Source organism: Temnothorax curvispinosus, unplaced genomic scaffold, assembly GCF_003070985.1.
Source record: "Temnothorax curvispinosus isolate PA1 unplaced genomic scaffold, ASM307098v1 QBEX01015788.1, whole genome shotgun sequence".
NCBI classification, from domain to species: domain Eukaryota; kingdom Metazoa; phylum Arthropoda; class Insecta; order Hymenoptera; family Formicidae; genus Temnothorax; species Temnothorax curvispinosus.
Genome location: NW_020225568.1, coordinates 42,545 through 63,236, shown reverse-complemented (window position 1 = coordinate 63,236; position 20,692 = coordinate 42,545). Strand labels below are relative to the sequence as shown.

At 39.6% G+C, this 20,692-nt stretch overlaps 1 protein-coding gene across 2 annotated transcripts in view; it reads left to right on the top strand.

Moving 5' to 3' along the window:
• The first annotated feature begins 5,606 nt into the window (after positions 1-5,606).
• The window catches only part of LOC112466056, an 18,899-nt gene continuing 3,813 nt past the window's right edge, over positions 5,607-20,692 (top strand). For both annotated transcript variants that reach the window (XM_025033939.1, XM_025033940.1), the window contains exon 1: positions 5,607-5,769. In XM_025033939.1, coding sequence (XP_024889707.1) covers positions 5,627-5,769 — 143 coding nt within the window. In that variant the 5' untranslated portion in view covers positions 5,607-5,626. The remainder of the gene's footprint in view (positions 5,770-20,692) is intronic.

The following is a 20,692-nucleotide window of genomic DNA, read 5'->3' as shown; positions in this document are numbered from 1 at the left end:
TGAAGTCAGAATAGTTCTAAGTAGCTCAATTGATTCCTTTCAAAAAGTTCTAGAGTTGAGATAAGTAAAAAATTGCAAAACCTTAGAATTATTTTAAAAAATCATCATCAAAATGATGTTCATGGCAGACTTTCGAAGTCGAATATCTTCTTAGGCTGTATTTGGGAAGCGCGCTATTAGCGCTATTGCATCATTCTATCTTTGTCGCTCATTAGGTGCAAAACAAAGATGGAATAAGCAAATAGTGCTAATAGCGCGCTCCTCGAATGCAGCCTTAACTATAGTAGCCGGATCGCTTTCGACCATAATAATTTCAGAACTCTTACAGATCTATCCAAAACTCTCATCAAAACGCCTGCAACTCTTCCACTAACTAGTGGCGATCCGGCCACTATAATTAAGAAGATATATTCGATGCAACGGATGAAATTCGACTAAGCCCCGTTTCACACGTATCCGTGATACGTATACTAGACTACCGACACCGGGTATCAGATCGCGAAGTGTATAGATTAATATGGAATTTTTTAGTTATCAAGAACTCTAGAACTTTTCGAAAGAAATCAAATGTTTGAGCTACTTAGAACTATTCTGGCTTAAAGTCAGACTTTCATTTTTTTTAAATAAAAAAATTTGTTTTTCTATCAGAAACTCTAGTACTCGTCAAAATGCTTCAGATGAGCTATTCAGAACTATTCGGTCTTAAAATTGGGTGTGAAGTTAGCACCCCATTTTTTAATTGCCTTTTTCATAGTGATAATCCGGAACTCTTTTTATAAACATAAAAATACTCCTATACTCTTCGAAAAGAAACTAGAACTCTAATCAGAACTATCGAATTTTAAAGTAGGGGTCCCAACTTTACATGCCGCTCGAATATTTGCCGAATTGCCGCACGCGGTAACGCCGATATATTGCCCTACAGGTTGTTTCAAAAAAGGTTTCTTTCATATGAAGAGTATCGTTTGTCATGTACAATCGAGATTTGTAGAGTAAAAAATGTTTTCTAACTAGCAGCTTCAAAGTTAATGTATTTCAATATTTTGTAAATTCATGAAATGCTCAATCTTTTTTCAAACTACGGAATTCAAACTTAAATTCTCACAGAGCATATTTCATCGAATTAATTCAGGAGTCATTTGGAAGGCAAATGTTATGCGAAAGTCGAAATAAATAATATTCGTTCAGCAATTTTATTCTTTCAGAACGAAAAAGTCGTTCTTGTGACGAAAATATTTAATACATAAGACAATAATAATACATAAGTGAGAACACATCTCGATAAAATATTCTTCGGTAAATTCTGCTTTATGACAATAAAATCTTCCACAATGTGACTATCTATCAATCGATATAACTGATGTTAACGGAGAAATAAATCGCATAATCCATCGTAGAGCGCATACGCGTATTTTACGAGGCACAAACTGATGAAACTACCGAGTGAAAAAAAGGCCGATGGGATCGCTTTGTTTTGCCTGAACTAGTCGAATTGTGGAAGTTGCGTGCTCGCGTCCGTTTCCGGCGTAATGCACGTGAACACGAGCGAGCGAGCGAGCGTTCCGAAATTTAAACGTCGGCTTACCGCAAACCAATTACAAGTTTTCCCGCTTGTGGATGTCGCGTCGGCGATTTCCCGGAAAATCTCGCGACAGCGTGTACGCACCTCGTCGCATGTCTCTCTCTCTCTCTCTCTCTCTCTCTCTCTCTCTCTCTTTCTCTTTCTCTCTTTATTTCACCGGCCCTTTCTCCTAGCATGCATCCCAGTTATACGCGCACCCCTCTGGTTTTTTAACCCATTTAGTCTCTCCGCGGAAAATGCGCATCGATCGTAACGCGTATGAGACGCAACGAATTGCCATGCCCGCATAATTGCACCGATGCGAAGGGATAAGCGTCGAAAAGTGCTCCGGGCGTTCGCGATAGTTGCGAGAAAGAGAGATAGTACGAAGTTACGAGCATAATACACGAGATTACGAAATTTCAATTGCAAAATCGGGGCGGAAAAAATAAAACTAAGTTACTGCTGACAAATAAATTTTTTACATTAAATACAATTAAAGCCGTTATAGATAAAACAGTATCAAAAAGATATTAAAATTATATGCATATATATTAGATTTTCGTGCATAATTATTCTTTGAGTAATATAAAAAATTAGACCCCTTTTTTACAAAAAAGAAATAGCTAAATTTAACATTAAGTACTTTAACAAAAATTTTCTTGTAAAAATGTGGAAAATTTGGTTCAGCACATTTTTTCTAATAATTTAATTATTATTACAGTATCAATTACGACGACAATTGGTGTCAATATAAGCCGCATAATTTTGTCGTTTTAACTTGAAGAGAATTCTACATTTTCACATACAGAGAAAGGAACGATAAAGAGAAGCAGAGAGGAAGTGAGAAACCAAAAAAAAAGAGAGATCGAATAATCGTGGACGCGAAAGAATGCCAAGTAACGCGCTTAGAACAAAGACGCCGCGCGTTGGTTATAGCGAAGCCCGCGACCTATTCATATAAAAAGCTCCCACCCGAAAGTACCCAAGTTTTATGACACGCGAGTTCACACGAAATGCGACTCTACGCTCCGACGCGAGAAAAAAAAGGAAGCCGAAAGTTCGCCGCTATGAGATTAGCACGTGCATAATGTATACGCAATTAACGCTCGTATTTATAGTCGCACTTCTGCCGAAGAATTTAACTGAAATTAGTCGAAAGACAATAATACGATTTAATAAATATATCTTGAAAATCAATTTCATATTTCGTTACGTCGTGTTTACAACCGCAATTCAATTTAAGAACTTATAATTAAGATTGTACTTAAGATGGTCTTATATAAGAACCGACTATGAATATCGACCTTAATGCGAAAAAAAATACGAAGCTCAATGATTCGCTCGAAACCCGAGAATCTCGATGTGGTTAATAAAATCAAGTTAATTTGACTAATTTAAAAACAGATATCCAAAAATATGCAATCAAAATATAGTATTGTATATGCAATATGTTTTGAATGCGCAAATTCAATGAAATACATGTATTATACCAATAAATGATCGATATATCACGGTTTTCCATTACTTGGATAAATTCGATCCGGCAGATTTGTATGTTATTCCACGCTCACAATCCAAAAGTGATGAGCAAATTACATCGAAATCAGCGAAAAATTCAAAGCCGCGATACATTCGAATCTAATTGTTACAAAGAAATTGTTACCGACCGTATAAATATCGCAATAAAACAATAATTTATAGCTCCCTTACCTTTCGATTCCGTGAGATGAATAAATTGGGCGAAATACTTGATTCGATAAATAGTCGATGCATTTACAATCGTTAATCGCGGGAGTTAATTAATCCGGCTGATATAGCAGCTAATAATTATTCGTAAAAGATAATCACATTTAGTATCTTCTGGCACTTGACATGATCGCATTTCGTCGGCTAATATATACGGCGACACGCGGTACGGCTCGTGACGCAACCTGCTCGTTCGAGCCTCGCTGCGTGAATTACAATGCTAGCACGGCCGCGGTGTCCTTGTTTGTGTATCAAAGCAAACGCCAAGGCCGCGCGCCAACCGACTTGTCGACTTTTCGAAATACTCAACGTTTTATTATAAACGATAAATTTCAAATACCTTCTTCTTTACATCTTAGACTTTAATTTTAATTTATAGACAGTTGTAAAGTAATTAATTTGACATTTATTTAAAGTGTGATAAAATTTAAAGTGTAATGAATCTGACATTTATTTATGACGTAATATATCGAAAAATTTATGTAATTTAATTTATTATTACTTTTAATGACAAACTTTTACATCTCGAAACGGTTTAAATAACGTGCATGATGTTATAAATCAAAAGTTTTCCCAAGATTTTTTTACATTGTAGCGAAAATGTTATGAGATTCTAAAAACTATTAGTGTCGAATAACTATTGATATACACTTTTATACATATAAGCTTTTTTCAAAGAATTTATTATTGAACCGCGAGGAATAAAATTCAAACTATATGTCTCAAGACAATTGTATTTAACTCTATTTTCTTCAACGTTTTTTCCGCCCCTTTAATCCTCCAACCATGCACTTTCGAGTCCCATGTGTTTTTCAAAATGTTAATAGCTTTGAAAAATTCCCCAAAAATTATTATATCTTTGTACCTTCGACTAAAAATCAATGTAAATAACATTTGGAAATCATTTATTTAAATATTCTTTTACAACAATTATATATGTTGCGACAAACACACGTTATGACTCGTTTTATTTAAAAAATCATAACTCACGAACAAATTGACGAAGCTTAATAATCAAACACGCGAATTAAAGCTAAAAGTAGTGCAAATGAGAAAAAAATATGAGATAATTATTAATTAAATAAGAATATTTAATTTTTTCGCCGCAAATTTGGTAATTTTTAAATGGTACAGAAGGACTTTAATGATAAAACTATAATGTTACAAACATGTTTTTCAAAGAAAATCGATCTAAGCATCCATAGATAAAATTTGTCACAGTATCGATCTACAAAAGCAATATAATATTGATGATATGACAATGATAATGAGATAGGCAGGCAATGATAATAAGACAGGCAGGCAAATTTATGTGGAAGTGAAATATCTTCGGAGGTAAATCAGCTAATGTGGCGGCGAGTCATTAGCGTGGCGATGTATTTCCAATACGCTCCACCACTTCTGATCGCGGATTCCGTTGAAAAAGTAGGCGAAAAACGGGCGCGAGAGGGGAAGCCACCGGCGTTGACGTCGACGCTTGGGTGGGAACGGGCGATATTATACAGTCAGCGCCGATAAACGCGACGAAGCGTTGCGGCACGAAGCGAGATAAGGCATTTCGCGTGCGAACGCGTCCGTATGCTGCCTTAATTCGCATCGACGATGGACGAGTCCGTTCATTCCCATATCGGCTTTCATTTTATATTTTCAGCGGGCGAGCGCGCACGATCGCTGCGCGAAAAACGCTGCTGATTTTTTATTGCCGTTTGAGGTGTAGTGCACCCAAGCGGCAATTACGGCATATTTCCATTAACGCTGCGACGCGATTCGAGAGTAAAAATTTGAGGGGACTAAAATTTTTTAATTCGCTAGTAGGGAAAATGCTAATAGACTTCGGTACTTCAATCCCTCTCTCACTTCATTTTCTTTATCACCATCCAGAAAAAAATACAATTATGCCGATAAATGCGACAATTGAAAAATGTTTTTATAAATAGGATAGTTATCTCTCTTTCTCTCTCATTATTAATTCGTTTGAGATAAAATGGCTTTTACTCGCAGAGTTAGGTTAAAAAAAAATACGAACAACCAAAAAGCAGATCGACGCGATAAAGAAACGCTGTATTTTCTTATTATATCACGTCGTTAGAGTAGTTTACATGCAGTCGTAAAATCCGTTTTTGAATATCGAGTCGCCGGCATGTATCCACCTTCCTGCCCTTTCTCCAGCCCTTCCTCATCCTCATTCTCATTCTCTTACACCCCGTTGATTTGCTTGCCGGCTCGTGTTTGCTCAATCAGTATAATTAATGGGAGCCAGTGACTCATTGTGGCGCGCCCGATTCGATTTCAGTTTCTCGTCAACGGGGTGGCGGAATGGGGCGGCTGGCGTGCTCGCACTCACGTGGTTTTCGCGTAGGCTCCGTGCGCAGGTGGACGCGTGCACTCGCGTGTTTCTACAACACCAACCGTAGCTTGAACGGAAAGCTCGGCGTCTTCCCAGCGAAGGAGAACGAGGGGTGAGTTTGGACGCGAGAAGGATTAATTAAACGAAAGTTTACGAATGAATTTAAAAAATATGCGATTGGACACGAAATTTCAGATTGATATAAAAATCAAATTTCAGAATATAGATAGAGGACAGAATCTTATTCTTCGATTTACTTCAGAGGGACTTAAAATAAGATTCTGAAAATAAAATAATTATTTCAAGCACAAGCGCAGTACGATATTCATAATGATGAAAATAGCATGCATTGAAAAATATACGTATTGATTATGATTAATTAGATTATGAGATAATCATCTCGTAACATTTTTATCTTTGCATTATAACACACACACCTGACGGACCGCAAAACTCATGAAAAAAAGAACGTGCGAGTAATACAATAATTTATAGCCTCATGACCGCGTATAGTATATTTTTCAATGATTAATTTATGACCACGTACAAATTGCGCTGAAGATGACCACAAAAAATAGTAGAAACGTTCGCGAACTTTTATATATATAACTTATCAACGGTTTGAAAAATATATATAACTTTGCACCCCATTTACCGCGCTGGCTCTTATTGTTTCTTTCCCTTCAATTGCATTTTTATCTTTATTATGTCATATCTAAAATAATGAACAGCTTAATTGTAATGTGCAGTAATTTAGAACGGCTGACCGAAATTTGACGTTGCATCGGGTTGTTTATGTGAATTTCGTAACGTGGACTGATCGCTCTCTAATTTTCCAAACGGAAACACTTTGCGTTTTCCCTGACATCCCCCGTCCTGTATGTGAGCCTACATATGTTCGTCTAGTCGAAATCGATACGCGTATGGCGATATGGTTTATTGGTACCTTGGTCAACCGGTCGCGCATAATTGGAATCCAAATCATACGTTGGCGCGCGAACGCATGATTCGCAACAGTATGTGTCATCCTGCGTGTATGTTAATTAGACGTTTTATCGCTCGATAAAACGAGGATTTTAACCTCATACCCTTTTTCGCATCAAAGTCAAAAGAAATTATATATAAAAAACTGTACGAAATCATTGATTTCTCTGCAGATCACAATGACAACGTGAAAAATCGCAAAATAGACCACGGCCGATCGTGTCTGCGTGTCAGAACGATTAAATTCCATCAACTCGCCGAAGTAATTAGCTCATGCGTCGCTCCGCGTCAGAAACCAGAAGTGTATACTCGCGTGCGACGTTTCTCATCGCCCACTCGTGCGATCTCGCGGAGATTTATAGGACGGTTATCGCTTGCGGCACGTTGCGTCGCGTCTCTGTTTATCGTATCAAAATAACGGGGGACGGAGGCGGTCGTGCGCGAGTTTTTGTAGCGTGTTATCCAATTATCGGCAGCAACGGGAATGACGACGACGACGACGACGACGCGGCCGATTAAAAGGCAGCGGCGCGAATAAATTAGCGGCGCTGCGGGCCGCCTCTTCACGCACGACGGCGCCGAGCGCGATTTATCGCGCTCGCTCGGCGCTCCCGCTTCCGTTTAATTGCCCGCGCGCCGCCGACGTTCATCTGATAAATGCGAAATCGCTGCGCGAGATTACAATTAGCCGGGCGAGCGAGCGGCTTAAACGTCTTAACAGCCCCCGTCGCTTTATCGCGCCAGTCTTCGCGCCGGAGAGCGCTAATGTACGAATTAGCGCCAGGCTTATCTTTGAAATACGAAATAGAAAAATTGCACGATATACGTGAGAAGAAAAACGAAAAATTCACGTGTGCTACTTAATTGAACATGTTCCTTTCAATATTTAAGGAAAATATACACGATAATAATTAAAATGTATGTAATTATGTCCTCGAGAAATCTACCATTGTCTCAATTTATATTTAAAAAAATGTTTATCTTTCGTCATTTATATAATAGAGATTTAAAAAAATAGATATCAAACAAATGATCACATTGCAACTATCATAGACTTACAATAAAGCAGTCAAAGATGATTAATTTTCTGCATTTGAAATATACTATTTATTCTTTTATCAAGAAATTATACGTTTTTATAAATGCAATAAAAATAAAGTAGTAAAATAAAATCAATTAGAGAAATTGTCCTTGTTCGTCATTCATTTTCTTTGTGCCGAAGCTAGCCACACGTATAATTCGTCGACATGTATAAACGTCGTGAGAAAGATTAATAATACGGGGAAAAGTTAAACCAGATGGAAATTACCGTTTTATTAAAAACCTTAAAAAATTAAATGTATTTGTGAAAACAGAACATTTTAAATTAAAAAATTTAAGAGCGGCTTTATAGAATTCTAGCACCTGGTATATGTACATGGATACAATCGATTTAAAGGATGCTTACTTTCTTATTCCCATACAAAGAAAGTTTAGCAACTTCCTTCGTTTTAAATTCAATAATTAACTTTACGAATTTACTTGTTTACTGTTTGGCCTTAGTTCAAGCCTCTTAGTGTTCACTAAATTAATGAAACCAGTAATAAATGTACTAAGATCACTATAGGTTTTGATCTGTGATATATCTTAATGATATATTATGTTGAAACAAAGCAAAGGTGAAACAAAGCAAAAATGTAAAACTATAATATTCAAACTACATGAAAGTTTTTAGAACCGTTAGGATTTATAATAAATATGAAGAAATCTAACTTAAATCTAAACATGAAATCCAAATATTTAGGATTTAATTTAAACTTAGTAAATATGTCAGAAATACCAATCGAGAAAAAAGCCAGATTAATGAACCAAATTTATAAATTTGAAAATAAAAAAGTATGCTCGATCCGAGAATTTTCCCAGTTCATTGGCTCGTTAGTAGCAAGCTCTCCAGGTGTTGAATATGGTATGATTCACGCAAAATCCTTAGAAAAGGCAAAGTTAGAAGCATTAGGTAGAGACTACACAGACCTCGATAAGAAAAATGAAAAATCCAACTTGTATAAAAGAAGACACAAGTTGATAAAAAGAAAATTTGAAAGACTTTCGGAAACAAATTAAAATAATGAATTTTAAAAAGGAAATCTTTTCAGATGCTAGCATGACAGGTTGGAGGGCTTTTTGTAATAGTAAAAAGGCGCATATGTATCGTGTTATCGTGTAACAACAATATACAGTCGAACAATCAGTATTTAAGCGTTATGTGATGTACCTTATATTCGCGATGATATAGGTAAGACTTTGCAAGCACGTTTATAGGCATTCGCGATTGTATACTGGCCGTTACCGGACTTTCGCTGATCACAAGCTAGGATGCTAACGGATTAACATCTCTCTGAATTACGAGGATTGCGCGCAAAAGCATCGTGTTTCAATAACGCCAAAGCGGTTCGGTTTCACTAAAATGCCACTGGATCGCCGATTTCGCCGATACAGCGGCGATACATGGCGGATTTTCCGACGGCATCGTGTGTCGGCGTTTTACGTTGCATGCACACATACGTTGCATGTGTAATTAGTAACATATCGCGCTTTTTGAACCGCGCCCAGGCATCAGAATTATGGCATTCATAACCTGCAACTATTAAGGCCCAGTTTCACAAGTGTCGGTTAATTTTTAATCTTAGATTAACACACTCTTCGTCTCTTTCTAAGGGGGACGTTAGAAGGAGACGAAGAGTGAGTTAATCTGAGATAAAAAGTTAACCGATAATTGTGAAACTGGGCCTAAGGAAGCGAGAATCATAAAATAAATTTAATTTAATAAGAATAATAAGTAATATCAATATATATATACACAACTATTTTCCGTATTCTAGACAGTGGCAGATTTACGAATAACAGAATATTTGAAAGCTATATAAAAATTTTTAACAATTTTTAAATTAAATTTAAATTTAAAAATTTAAAACAATTTTTAAATTACTTTAACAATTAAAATACGGAAGCTTTTGCGTGCTAAAAGTATTATAGTTGTATTAAAATTCGATCATCATCGAATTGAAACTTTTCTTTCTATAGAAATAAAAATCTTATATTTTGTATCTTATTTAACAAGACGTTGCAATATTCAAGGAGAGAGATTATATTTTCACTGTAAAGAACTTTGTCCCTGAAACGAATGCGTAACTCGACGATAATTGTTACATTTAGGTCAGTCTCACATCAGCGACCAGTGACACCGTCACATTGAAATAAAAAGTCTTCTTGTTAAATTTATAAACAACTTCATAAATTATTGAAAAATCCGACATGATTCAAATGGTTAAAAAAAAAGTACCGACGAACCGCCGCGAAATCACGTTGCATCGGCACTATCCGCGTTTCCAATTTCGCAACGTTAATTCAGAATTAACCAAACAGGTTCGACCGCGGTGTAGCGCGATGGACATCGAATAATTGAGTAAAACGCTCGGGGGCGGGCGCCGCTGGTTCTCTCTCGCATCTTCGTCTCGCTTTTAACGTTAATAATATGACGCGTGCCTTTTAAACGCGGCGCTCTATTAATGCTGAAAGCGAGATATCGGTGCGACACAGAGTCGGGTCACGAGAGATCGCTCGATGAAAGTTTAAACTTGCGGATAACGGTCCGGGCGTATTATGAGAGCCGAGCTATGACAAGCGCGAAGGGAAAAATCGTCACGTCACTCTCGAGCGACAGCGCGAGCCACGAAAATTATTGTGCGAGGAATGCGGAAAAAATTGCCCGCCGACGCGACGTATGAAACGTTAGGTTTTAGCGAGTCGCGATTTTCACCGGAGTTACGCGGTTTTTTTTTCATATCGATTTGGTCGCACAGCGGATATTTTTGAACAATTGCACAAGAAGACTTACAGAGCAAAATAATGCAAATAATATTTTTCCTCAAATATTTTTCCAAAGAAGTAGGCTAAATCGATGAATGGATGTAATTCAAATTGAGTCGCATAAGTTTTCTTTACAATCTCTGACATTTAATGCATTGGTGATCAAACCACAATTGAAACTTAGATTTTGTTAAAACAGGACGTTTAAAAGAGGGAAAATTTTTATTTGCAAAAAAAAATTTTATTATTTATCCATGAAATCTCCAATTTGTCAAAAATTTGCCAGGGATATCAAATCAATACCAAATAACTGCCAACATTTTTGTTACAATACAACTTATATTCGGGATCCTAAACAGTAAGATATTTAGAGGTATAGCAATTTAAAACTCCAAAACTCTATGTGTCCAAATATGTCCAAAGAAACGCAATAACGTAATGTAAAATTCCAAAGCGATATTTCATTTTCATGAGAAAGAGAGAGAGAGTACGCTTTCGCGTTCACGCAAAATTTTCGGGCGTGCAAGAAACTCCACGCAAAACCGGGAGATTCTCGACAATTGCGACAGCCGTGGCAGGCTATCGTGAGGCTGGAGGGCGGCGCGGGTAGAGGGTAGCTCGCAGGATCACCGAGTCCCTGATATACCCGGCGGGTTGTCGAGGTGGACCGTGGTAATCCTCCAAAACCCCTGCACAATACCGCGTCGGGTTCTACAGCGGCCATTAGCGCGGAAGGGGAAAAAAGATTAAAACCTTCGCCGGTCGCCCGCACCGGCGGCGAATCCCGGTTTTATTAATCGTGCACGTTGCGGAAGATAACGTCGTCGGCCGGCAGTTTCCAGGAAAAGGGTTAAAGCGCCCCGAGAGACGGAAAAAGGGGAATTTCGGCCCTTGTATATCACAGCGATCGCGTCGCTGCGAAAAAACGACCGACACGGTTGCGGCTGAGCTAAGCGTCTCCTTGGTGCAAAAAGCGAATTTAAGGAGAAAAATATCGAGGAATGATGGTAATACAAATATAATCGTCGTTGCGATAATTTATACAGTTCCACATACATACCTATAGAGCTTCGTCGGGCATGTATACTCGGTAAAATTTAGAAGAGAATAAATTTTTTTTAAATATAGAACACATTTATAGAGAGACGATCGTCGGTGGTATCACGTAAGACTTCGCAAGAATCCTTCAGAGGAATCTAGATACATGTATTTTCTTTTACGTAAAAAATCTCGCGTGTAGAAAAGGCAAAATCACTCTCGACTACCCGATATATGGCAACGTTCGCACACACGTAAGAAACGCGCTGTTGAGCCAGACGCAGCATCAAAAGAGTCGACCAGCTTTCGCCTTTTATTCCGCGTCCACCATGCCGGATAAAAAGGAACGTCGTAGCGGGAAGAAGAGAAGCCACCCACCTCTCGCTCCCACCCTCCTTTTTCCCCGATTTCTTCCCTCGCGGTTGGAAAGAGGAAAAAAGACGAGTGGGGTAGGTTGCGGGGATGGCGGAAGTGCTGAGTGCGAAGGAAGAGACGATGGATGCTGTACAGGAAAGAGGAAAAAGAGAAGGATAGTGAAGGAGAAAGGACGTTCTGAGAAAGAGAGACGAAAAGACGTCGTCTTTCTTGGACAAGGGGAGAAAAGAGAGAGAGGAAAAGAAGACGAGAAAAAGCCGAAAGAATACGTCCGAGTGGTAAAAGGGACGAGAAGAGGTCGAGGGGAAATTCGAACTATGCGTCTTTAGCAGCAAAAGCCGCGGATGTTTCATCTCTTTTTGCCTTTCTCTCTTCCTCTCTGTCTCTCTCTGTCTCTCTCACACTCTCTTTCTTCGTCGCTGCTTCTTCACGACGAGCGAGCACTCCACTGACCTCCAAAGCGAAATTTCCGAGTACCAATGGCTGAGCGATGGAAAAGCTCCGACCCGCTTTTACGACGCGCTTTTATTCGCGCAACAGCGGTAAGCGAGGAAACATCGCGGAATTAAGATTCGCGAATGCAGAGATGTGCCAACGTGCTCGATCTGAATCCGCCATCTGAATGCGAGGGAATATCGTGAGTTTCAAAGATGGGGAGCGAGGTTTCCTTTGATTCTAGGAAGTGCACGATCTGTTCTTTATAAGAATAAAAGCCATCGCATACAAATTTCTAAAACGAGATGTACATAAATTTACGCGAAACTTGGCAAAAAGTTACGAAAATAATATGTGAACTCATAAAAAAAGAACCTATTTATCATTGTAAAAATTCTTTTTCATCGTAGCAATTATTGCAAAGTGCTAATTTAATTTTATTCGTCGCAAAACTTATGAGGAGAGGCATCTCGATGAATGCAGCTTCGTCGTCATGCATAATTTCGCAAATCCGCCAATTATCGTCTAACCCGGCAAAGCGAAGAGGGTCACCAGGTGGCGAGGCGGCGATTTTTCCCTTTTCCCGATTACGGGCGAGACTGCAGGCGGTCGGTATTAATCCCGCGCACTGTTCTGTACCATCGTCATGGAAACGCAAAGCCCCGAAAAATCATTTCGACGTCGAGCGTTGGCCGATAATAAAAAAAAAAAAAAAAAGAGTAGGGAGGAATAGGAGGTGCAGGGATCCGAGAAGAGGATGAAGAGAACGACGCGAGGGAGTGAGAGAGGGCGGAGGAGGACGACGCGTTTCGAGAGCGCTCGCTCGGAGCACGAACGTCGAGTAGGGCGATAATATCCGACCTTTCGAAAAAGCGTGCGCAATTCCAATCCGGAGAGAAGAAAAAGGAACCTTTTTCCGGATAGAGACGCGGGGATGGACCAGAGGGATAGGACGATTAGGAAACGGCGTCGATTACGTCTCCGCGCCGGATCTTTTTTTTTTTGCATCTCGTGAAATCATCACGTCTACGATATAAACATGCTACGATCCGATCTGAGATTGAGTTTCAAGTTTTTAAGCTTCAATTCTGTTCACGGATAAATTAGTATGTTTTACGCTTTTTGGTCGTGTTTCTTGCTTATCTTTTATCGTTGCCACGAATGTGCAATCGTCAAACAAATCCTGTATTTTTAGAAATCGATGTTTCCAATACAAAGCGAGGCACACCGGATCTTAATTTTGAGAGCTTGATTGTTAAAATATTTAATACCGACACAATTAGATCCGCGTATCGCCGATAGGGGAATCAAGCGTGTGTGCGGAGCACGCGAGAATCGGAGTCTAGCTCCAACCGGCGATATCGCTAGTCACGGAGACCGTTCCGGTTATATCACGAATATATATCGGGAGTATATAGTAAACCCATAGTTGTAATAAAAAAAAAATACACAACAATTCGTAATACACAAAACAATTCCTCAGAATAATGCAGTGTAAAAATTAATACTCAATATCAATTTAATACTAACAATTTCACTAAAAAAAAATTTTTTAGGTTTTAAACACGATTCTAATCTCCAACATCAAAGTCGTGCAGCAAAGAAGGGAAGCGAAATGAAGATTCGCGAAGAGTCCTTCACTTTTCTTCTTCCTTTTCCCTTGCTTCCAGAGTTCAGTTTCTCTCTTGGGTCCATCTCGCGAGAGAGAGATCCGCGCGAATCGAACTCCGGAAGGAACGGGAGAAGAGCCGAAGGATGCGTAGTTTTCCTTTTTTCTCGTCGTTCCTCGTGCTCGAGTTACTCGCTTCCGCACGAGCGCGCGTCTATCTGTCGCAGAAAGGATCGAGACAAGCCGAGGGTGAAAGGGCGAAAAAGAGAAGAAAAACGCGAGGACACCGGCTGCCACGAGATGTGATGCGACACTCTCGGGTGCTCCAGTCGTGGCTCTCGTCTACCGGGTGAGCCAAAACAGAAAATCGTCTCATCGGCTAATCAGGTGTAATTGATAAAAATTGCTTAGAGAATATTCACGCTATATGAAAATCTATACATAAAAATCTACATAAAAGTTAACAAAAAGCATGTTTTTTTAATTGACAAATGCCGCAAAAAATCGTCATATTTAAAAATTAGCAACCACTTTTGAAATAATAATTTCATTGTACCAAACTCATATTGCAAAAAGAACAAAGATTATATGCTATTTCTATCATTCTATCACTGTCTGAATATATTTCTATTAAGATCTTTATATATTATCTTTCAATTTAAAAAAAAAAGATTATTTCCATAAAAATTTGACACTATTCTAGCGGAGGTTGTAACTTTTAGCAATTTTTTGCAAAAAAATCAATCTTAATCGTTGCGTGTCGTCTGTCGCATAATCCATGATGCATTCTCGGCAATTGCGTGGAGCCACCCGATAGTGCCGTCGTTACGCTCACCCTCTCGGCGGTACGAGAGGGTTCCAAAGCTTAAATGAGCCGCGCGCTGTCGTGGCATCCGCGGCATTTTCCCCTTTCATCCCCGCCACGTCTCGTCCTGCACAGCTTGCGGCGGGCCTCTTCAGGGACGACGACAACCCCTACATGAGAACGGCGATGACAACGACGACAATACCTCATCGGGATCCTTCCACGAAGAACGGCTTTCGCGCGCTGGCGAATTTCATCGATATCGCACGGGCATTATATACCGAGTGGCCGTGAAATGTTTGCCGTAAAAGTTATACGACGCATTAGTTGCATGCACGAATCCTCGCGCGAAACTAAATTTATTGCGCACATAAAATACGATATTCCAGAGATTACTCGACCGTACTCAAATGGTCCCGCTATTGTCGCGAAAATGCGGCAAACGAAGTTCTATTGTCCCTAGATCATTTTTAAAGTTATTAATCTTTAAGGTCCATATTTATAGACTTCATTTGCATATTATCTCAAGTCATCTTAAACTAATTTCCATAAATACTTTCAAAGAAATAAAATTTTATTTCTCAAATTAGGTTTAACATTGTTAACGTATATATATTGCTGACACGTCGATATCGAATTTCAAAATTTCATTCAAAACAGAAAAGCACTTATCACTGTCTTATCTTTACTATTATATAAAGGCAAAAAATTTGTTTGTTCCATTGTTCAGGGTAATCTTAGAAAGTATCGAATTGATTTCAAAAATTTTTGCACTAGTGGATAGCTTATATCTTCCTGAGTAACATAGGCTATATGCCATTGTGCTACCCAATTTAAAAAAATTTAGTGTTCACTAAATTAATGAAACCAGTAATAAATGTACTGAGATCACTAGGTTTTTATCTGTGATATATCTTGATGATATATTATGTTGAAACAAACCAAAGGTGAAATAAAGCAAAAATGTAAAACTAATATTCAAACTACATGTAAGAAATCTAACTTAAATCTAAACGTGAAATGCAAATATTTAGGATTTAATTTAAACTTAGTAAATATGTCAGAAATACCAATCAAGAAAAAAACCAGATTAATGAACCAAATTTATAAATTTGAAAATAAAAAAGTATGCTCGATCCGAGAATTTGCCCAGTTCATTGGCTCGTTAGTAGCAAGCTTTCAAAGTGTTAAATATGGTATAATTCACGCAAAATCGTTAGAAAAGACAAAGTTACACAGACCTCTATATAAGGACACAAAACCGGTGTCGAAACGAGTTGTAAGAATTTAAGTATTAAATGTCAGTTTGGTCAAAGATACAACCTGTATTAATTTAAAAAAATTTAAAAAGCTTTACAAAGTAAGCTATAAGAATTTACAATTACAAAAATGGGGATTCAAGTTGTAAACTTCTAGTCAGGTTCTTTATGTCAGTCATTGTTTCACTTGAATATTTAAACTTTAGAAAGTATAATAATTGAACTGGATGCTTGATACGTAATTTTTACCGAATATTTCACCAGAGATTTTTAGAAGTTTTTAGTAAGCATCTATATGTAAAATCCTCTTACACTCATATATAAAATAAAAATTCATAATTTATTAATCGATTTTATACACGCCTCTAAACTTGACACACGTGAAAAAAATACCTTATTTGCAATCACTGGTGTAACTCAAACAGCACAAATAATTAATTTCAACCTACATGTTACAGCATGAAACCGTCAAAGATGGCGAATATTTTACGAACGCTCGCGTCCCCGCCTCTATTTGCAAAACATGCGCGGCGATATCAATTAATATCATTAACAATTCCGCGTGATCCTCGCGATATCGCAGTTGGGTATCTCGTGATAAATCAAAACCGATATGATAATTAAACCCTGCGGCTTCATATTTGACCGCGTCTCGCGTCATCTGCCATAACACTGCGTAAAATACGATTAGAATCGGATTTAAGTAAAAATATATCCTAGATCCACTTGCAACTCTATCAATTTTTACATTTAATTTTACAACTTCTAGATAAAATTAGAAAATGGTTAGAAAAGAGCTCACTTTTCCCGTTAAATTATATTTCTACGTAATAAAAATTTCCGTTATACTCTAAGTAGTCTCAAAACATCTACACTAAGAAAAAAAAATATTTTAATCCAAAAAAATATTTATTAGGTGGCTCCTAACAAGAGGGCAGCGGACGAATCATTGCGTTACCCGCTGCCCCCTCACCTAAACGCGCCGAGAGGGACACTCGCGGGGTTTTAGCCGGAAAGGGAACTCTAGAACTCATCGAAATCTATTCGGGACTACCATAAAAAATTCATTTTTTCAAAAATGGGGGGCGCCGTTAAGTTAGCCCCCCCCCCCCTCATTTTTAAAAGGGTGTTTTCATCACTTTAAATGACGGAACTCTCTTTAAAAACTATAGAGAACTCTAGAACTCTTGCTGGGGAATCCAGAACTCTAATAAATTTTTCCGAATTTTGAAAAAGGGGAGCCAACTTCACAGACATCAGCGGGATGATAACATCCCTTTTCCCAATTGTTCGACGGCACTTTCCATCATTTATATCGTGCCACACATTCATATTTATATTAAAGCGTTCACGCACGCACACCCGTATGTGCGTGCGCGCGTATGATAATGCACTCGGAATAAATGTGCCACGAAGAGCGAGTAGCAAAGTGTAATAAATTTCAGGGTGCGAGAACAGGGGCGCGAGGAAAAGAGCGCACTGCCGGAGGGGCAGAAGGTCGTACAAGAGGGGTCGTCTCGGTTCGCCGAGCACCGAGGGGTTAGCACGAAGACGTCGCTCAAGTATTCCGAGACTCTTCACACCCGATATATATATATCAGTAGAAACGAGTGCTCGCACGCGTGAGAGGGTTGCGATCAGCAAACCCCCCGGGGGGTAGCTACCAACGGGAGGTCAGGGGAACGTCGGATTATTTTAATTTTTTACTGTAACGCGTGTCACGCTCGCCGCACTATAGTTTGCTAGAAGTTGACACTTCGCCAGCTTTACAAATGTATCTGATATATAATATATAATAGATGGCATAATAATATAATCAATTGTTAGTACCCAAAAAAATTAATTTCAAAAGTGTCTACTTTCGGCGAAACCAAAAAATTCCGAAAACAATGGAGGTATAATTACGATTTGTTTTTTTAATTTTCAACTTTATTGATATTATTTACTAAAAGTCATTACAAAAGTGAACATAGTCGATTGTAGTGGATTAATACAAAATTTTATATTTATAGAAAATTAAAAACATGAATTTAGCAAAACTCAGAAAAAATATAACTTTATATATTGAAAAAAACATTAATACCTCATCATTATTTTTTTTTAAGATGAGCATTTAGCATTCCAAGCAAATATCACAAATAAATTTCACTCATCCAGGGGACGAATTTAGGAACATGAAGGGGGACGAAATTAGGAAAAACCCTCAAACATCGCGGCTCCTACCTTCTCAACAAGTTAATCTAACGGCACACAATTCACACCCTTCTATTGACAATGTATTTATACATAAGCCAATGACATACAGAGAATATAAAAACAACGCTTAGGCGTATATAGGACTATTAATAATGACATTGCAAAAACTCGCGTTACCAGACAAAAAATCTTCGTAAAACCAGTACGAAAGCTTCGTGGATCATTTAACTTTCACAAGTGGCTCTGTTTGCCTTTCTCTATACACACGTGCTGGCGCCGATAGCGCTTTTAGCGACAGGACCGAGAAATTGAAGGGGACGAAATTAGGCGCGGGTAATTTAGTAAAAAATTACTCGAAGAGCCCCAGAGGGATTTCTTGATATTATTTTTGATGGAGTAAACACTGAAAAACTTGGGCGAGGATTCGCGAAACTTTTCGACAATTTCGATATAACGATCGTTTAATGGAACCGTAGGACTCGGAGCTTAACGCAAGAAGGCGGTGAATACTAACTACTGTTAAATTGGCAGTTTAGCCAGCAGACGCTGGGTTAAGCTCTATATATCGGCTACGGACTAACTCGACGTAATATCCCCCGACCGAGCACACAATTGCAGCTTGCCAGCCTGACTGCTGGCAATGCGACGACTCAAGGTTGAAGCCACGTGGTCAAATATATGGACGTTCTCGTTTACCCAAAAGTGTAGTTTCAAGCAAGGTCGCGTTACAACAATAAAGATAAAGCGAAAAAGTATTTAACACCTATTAATTTTCTGAAAACTAAGTTTCAAAGACAAGCTGCGAAAATTTGCCTCTTTCTAATTCGAAAAAATAGTTTATGTCAAGATGTCAGTTTAAGATTTAGCGTTGCAGATACCTACATTTAACATCGTGCGCGGAAAAAGTTGTGCGATTGGAGATTTGCGGGGTTTTCGAGAGCGAAAGCGCCAGGCAACCGAGGGTGGGTGTGCCTGAGATCAGCATGCTAACGATGTGTACCATTCCAGCATCCTCCCCCCCTGCATCCGAGGGATGACGCGTGCACGCGTCTGGTCGGAGGATCAAAAGCGATCGCGTGTGCTGATCCCTCTTGCTCCCCGATATACAGCTCGATATACAGCGAGTTACCGTCGAATCCGTTACGACTGTTACCGAGGACAAGTGGACCAAAACTCCCAAGCTCCCCAAGCTTGACGACCAATTTCAAATTTAATGTCTCCTCCGAAAGATAGCCCAGTTTTCTCCGCACAAGCCCCAATCGTGCGGGGGGTGGCAGTTTGGAATATAAAAATTCCTGTGATCAGGTGGACTCGAACCCGGTTCCTCGGAGTTACGAGTCTGGCGCTTTACCACAAGACTACACTGCCACCCCGGTTTGGACCGCGATCGAAGTTAAATCGGTGCCGTTACCAGTGACACACGACTCATCTCGAACGATCTCCCGCATCTTTCAAAAAATACCTCTCACAGAAATATGCTCCTTTCATATAAAAATACTTCATAGAAAAAAATGCTTTATATAATTGAAAGCAAAAGGACGCGGCAACGTAAAAGAACCATGTGCGTCATAGAGCAAGATTTTACAAAGTAACTACATTTCAAAATTTGTTTAAAATGCAATTAGCAAATGGACTGGCTCTCCGCGCTTAGAAGCGGAAGCTAGTTCGAGTAATATCGGGGTTGATAAAAGGAGAGAGAGAGATATAGAGAAAGAGAGAAAAACTCAACGGTATCGAGCTGTACCTGCTCGCCGCAGGGATATGCAACCAACCGAACCCCGCGAGAATCGACATGTGCGGAGGACGACGACGTGGAAGAGCAGCGCGCGTGCCACCGCGTAACAAACATCGGATGCACGAGAGGGAGGGAGGAAGGGGGGCCGACAGCGCCGTCAGTCGGTGGCGCGGCGGTGGTCGCTCGGGGGGATCGGGGGCTGGAGCGCAGGGCAGCAGGGGGTACGAAAGCGGGGGATGGATGGATGGGCGAGTTGTGAGTTATCAGGGGCGGGCAGGCTCGTGCGGCTCCACTATCCCCGCGAACGGCGGGTGCACGCGGACGACGGGGGGGGCGGGGGAGGGGCGCGACGGAAGCGTGGTAGTTCTGGCCTGGTGCTACCCGCATCCACCAGCAGGGTTGGCGGTGGAATGGGGTGATCGATATGCCGTGCCGTCGCCAGTGCCACACACCACGCCACGCGCACGTACATTCCGCTTCAGCGACAACTTAAGGAGGAGATAGTTATCGGGGATGCGATTGTTTCAGGGGGGGAGGGAAGATGGGGAGCGTGCTCGGCAGAGGCGTTGCGTGATGTTTCTATGGTATCCCGGATGAAAAATCTTTTAAATAACTAGCAAATGCCTCGACGAAATGCCCTCAGCGGTTTCCCCCAAGAGTTAAAACAATCACGACACGCGAAACAAATTTCAGATTCGTGGCAGACTCGAGCGTCAAATCTGGTCACGTGATAGATTCAGAGGGCCGCGAAAT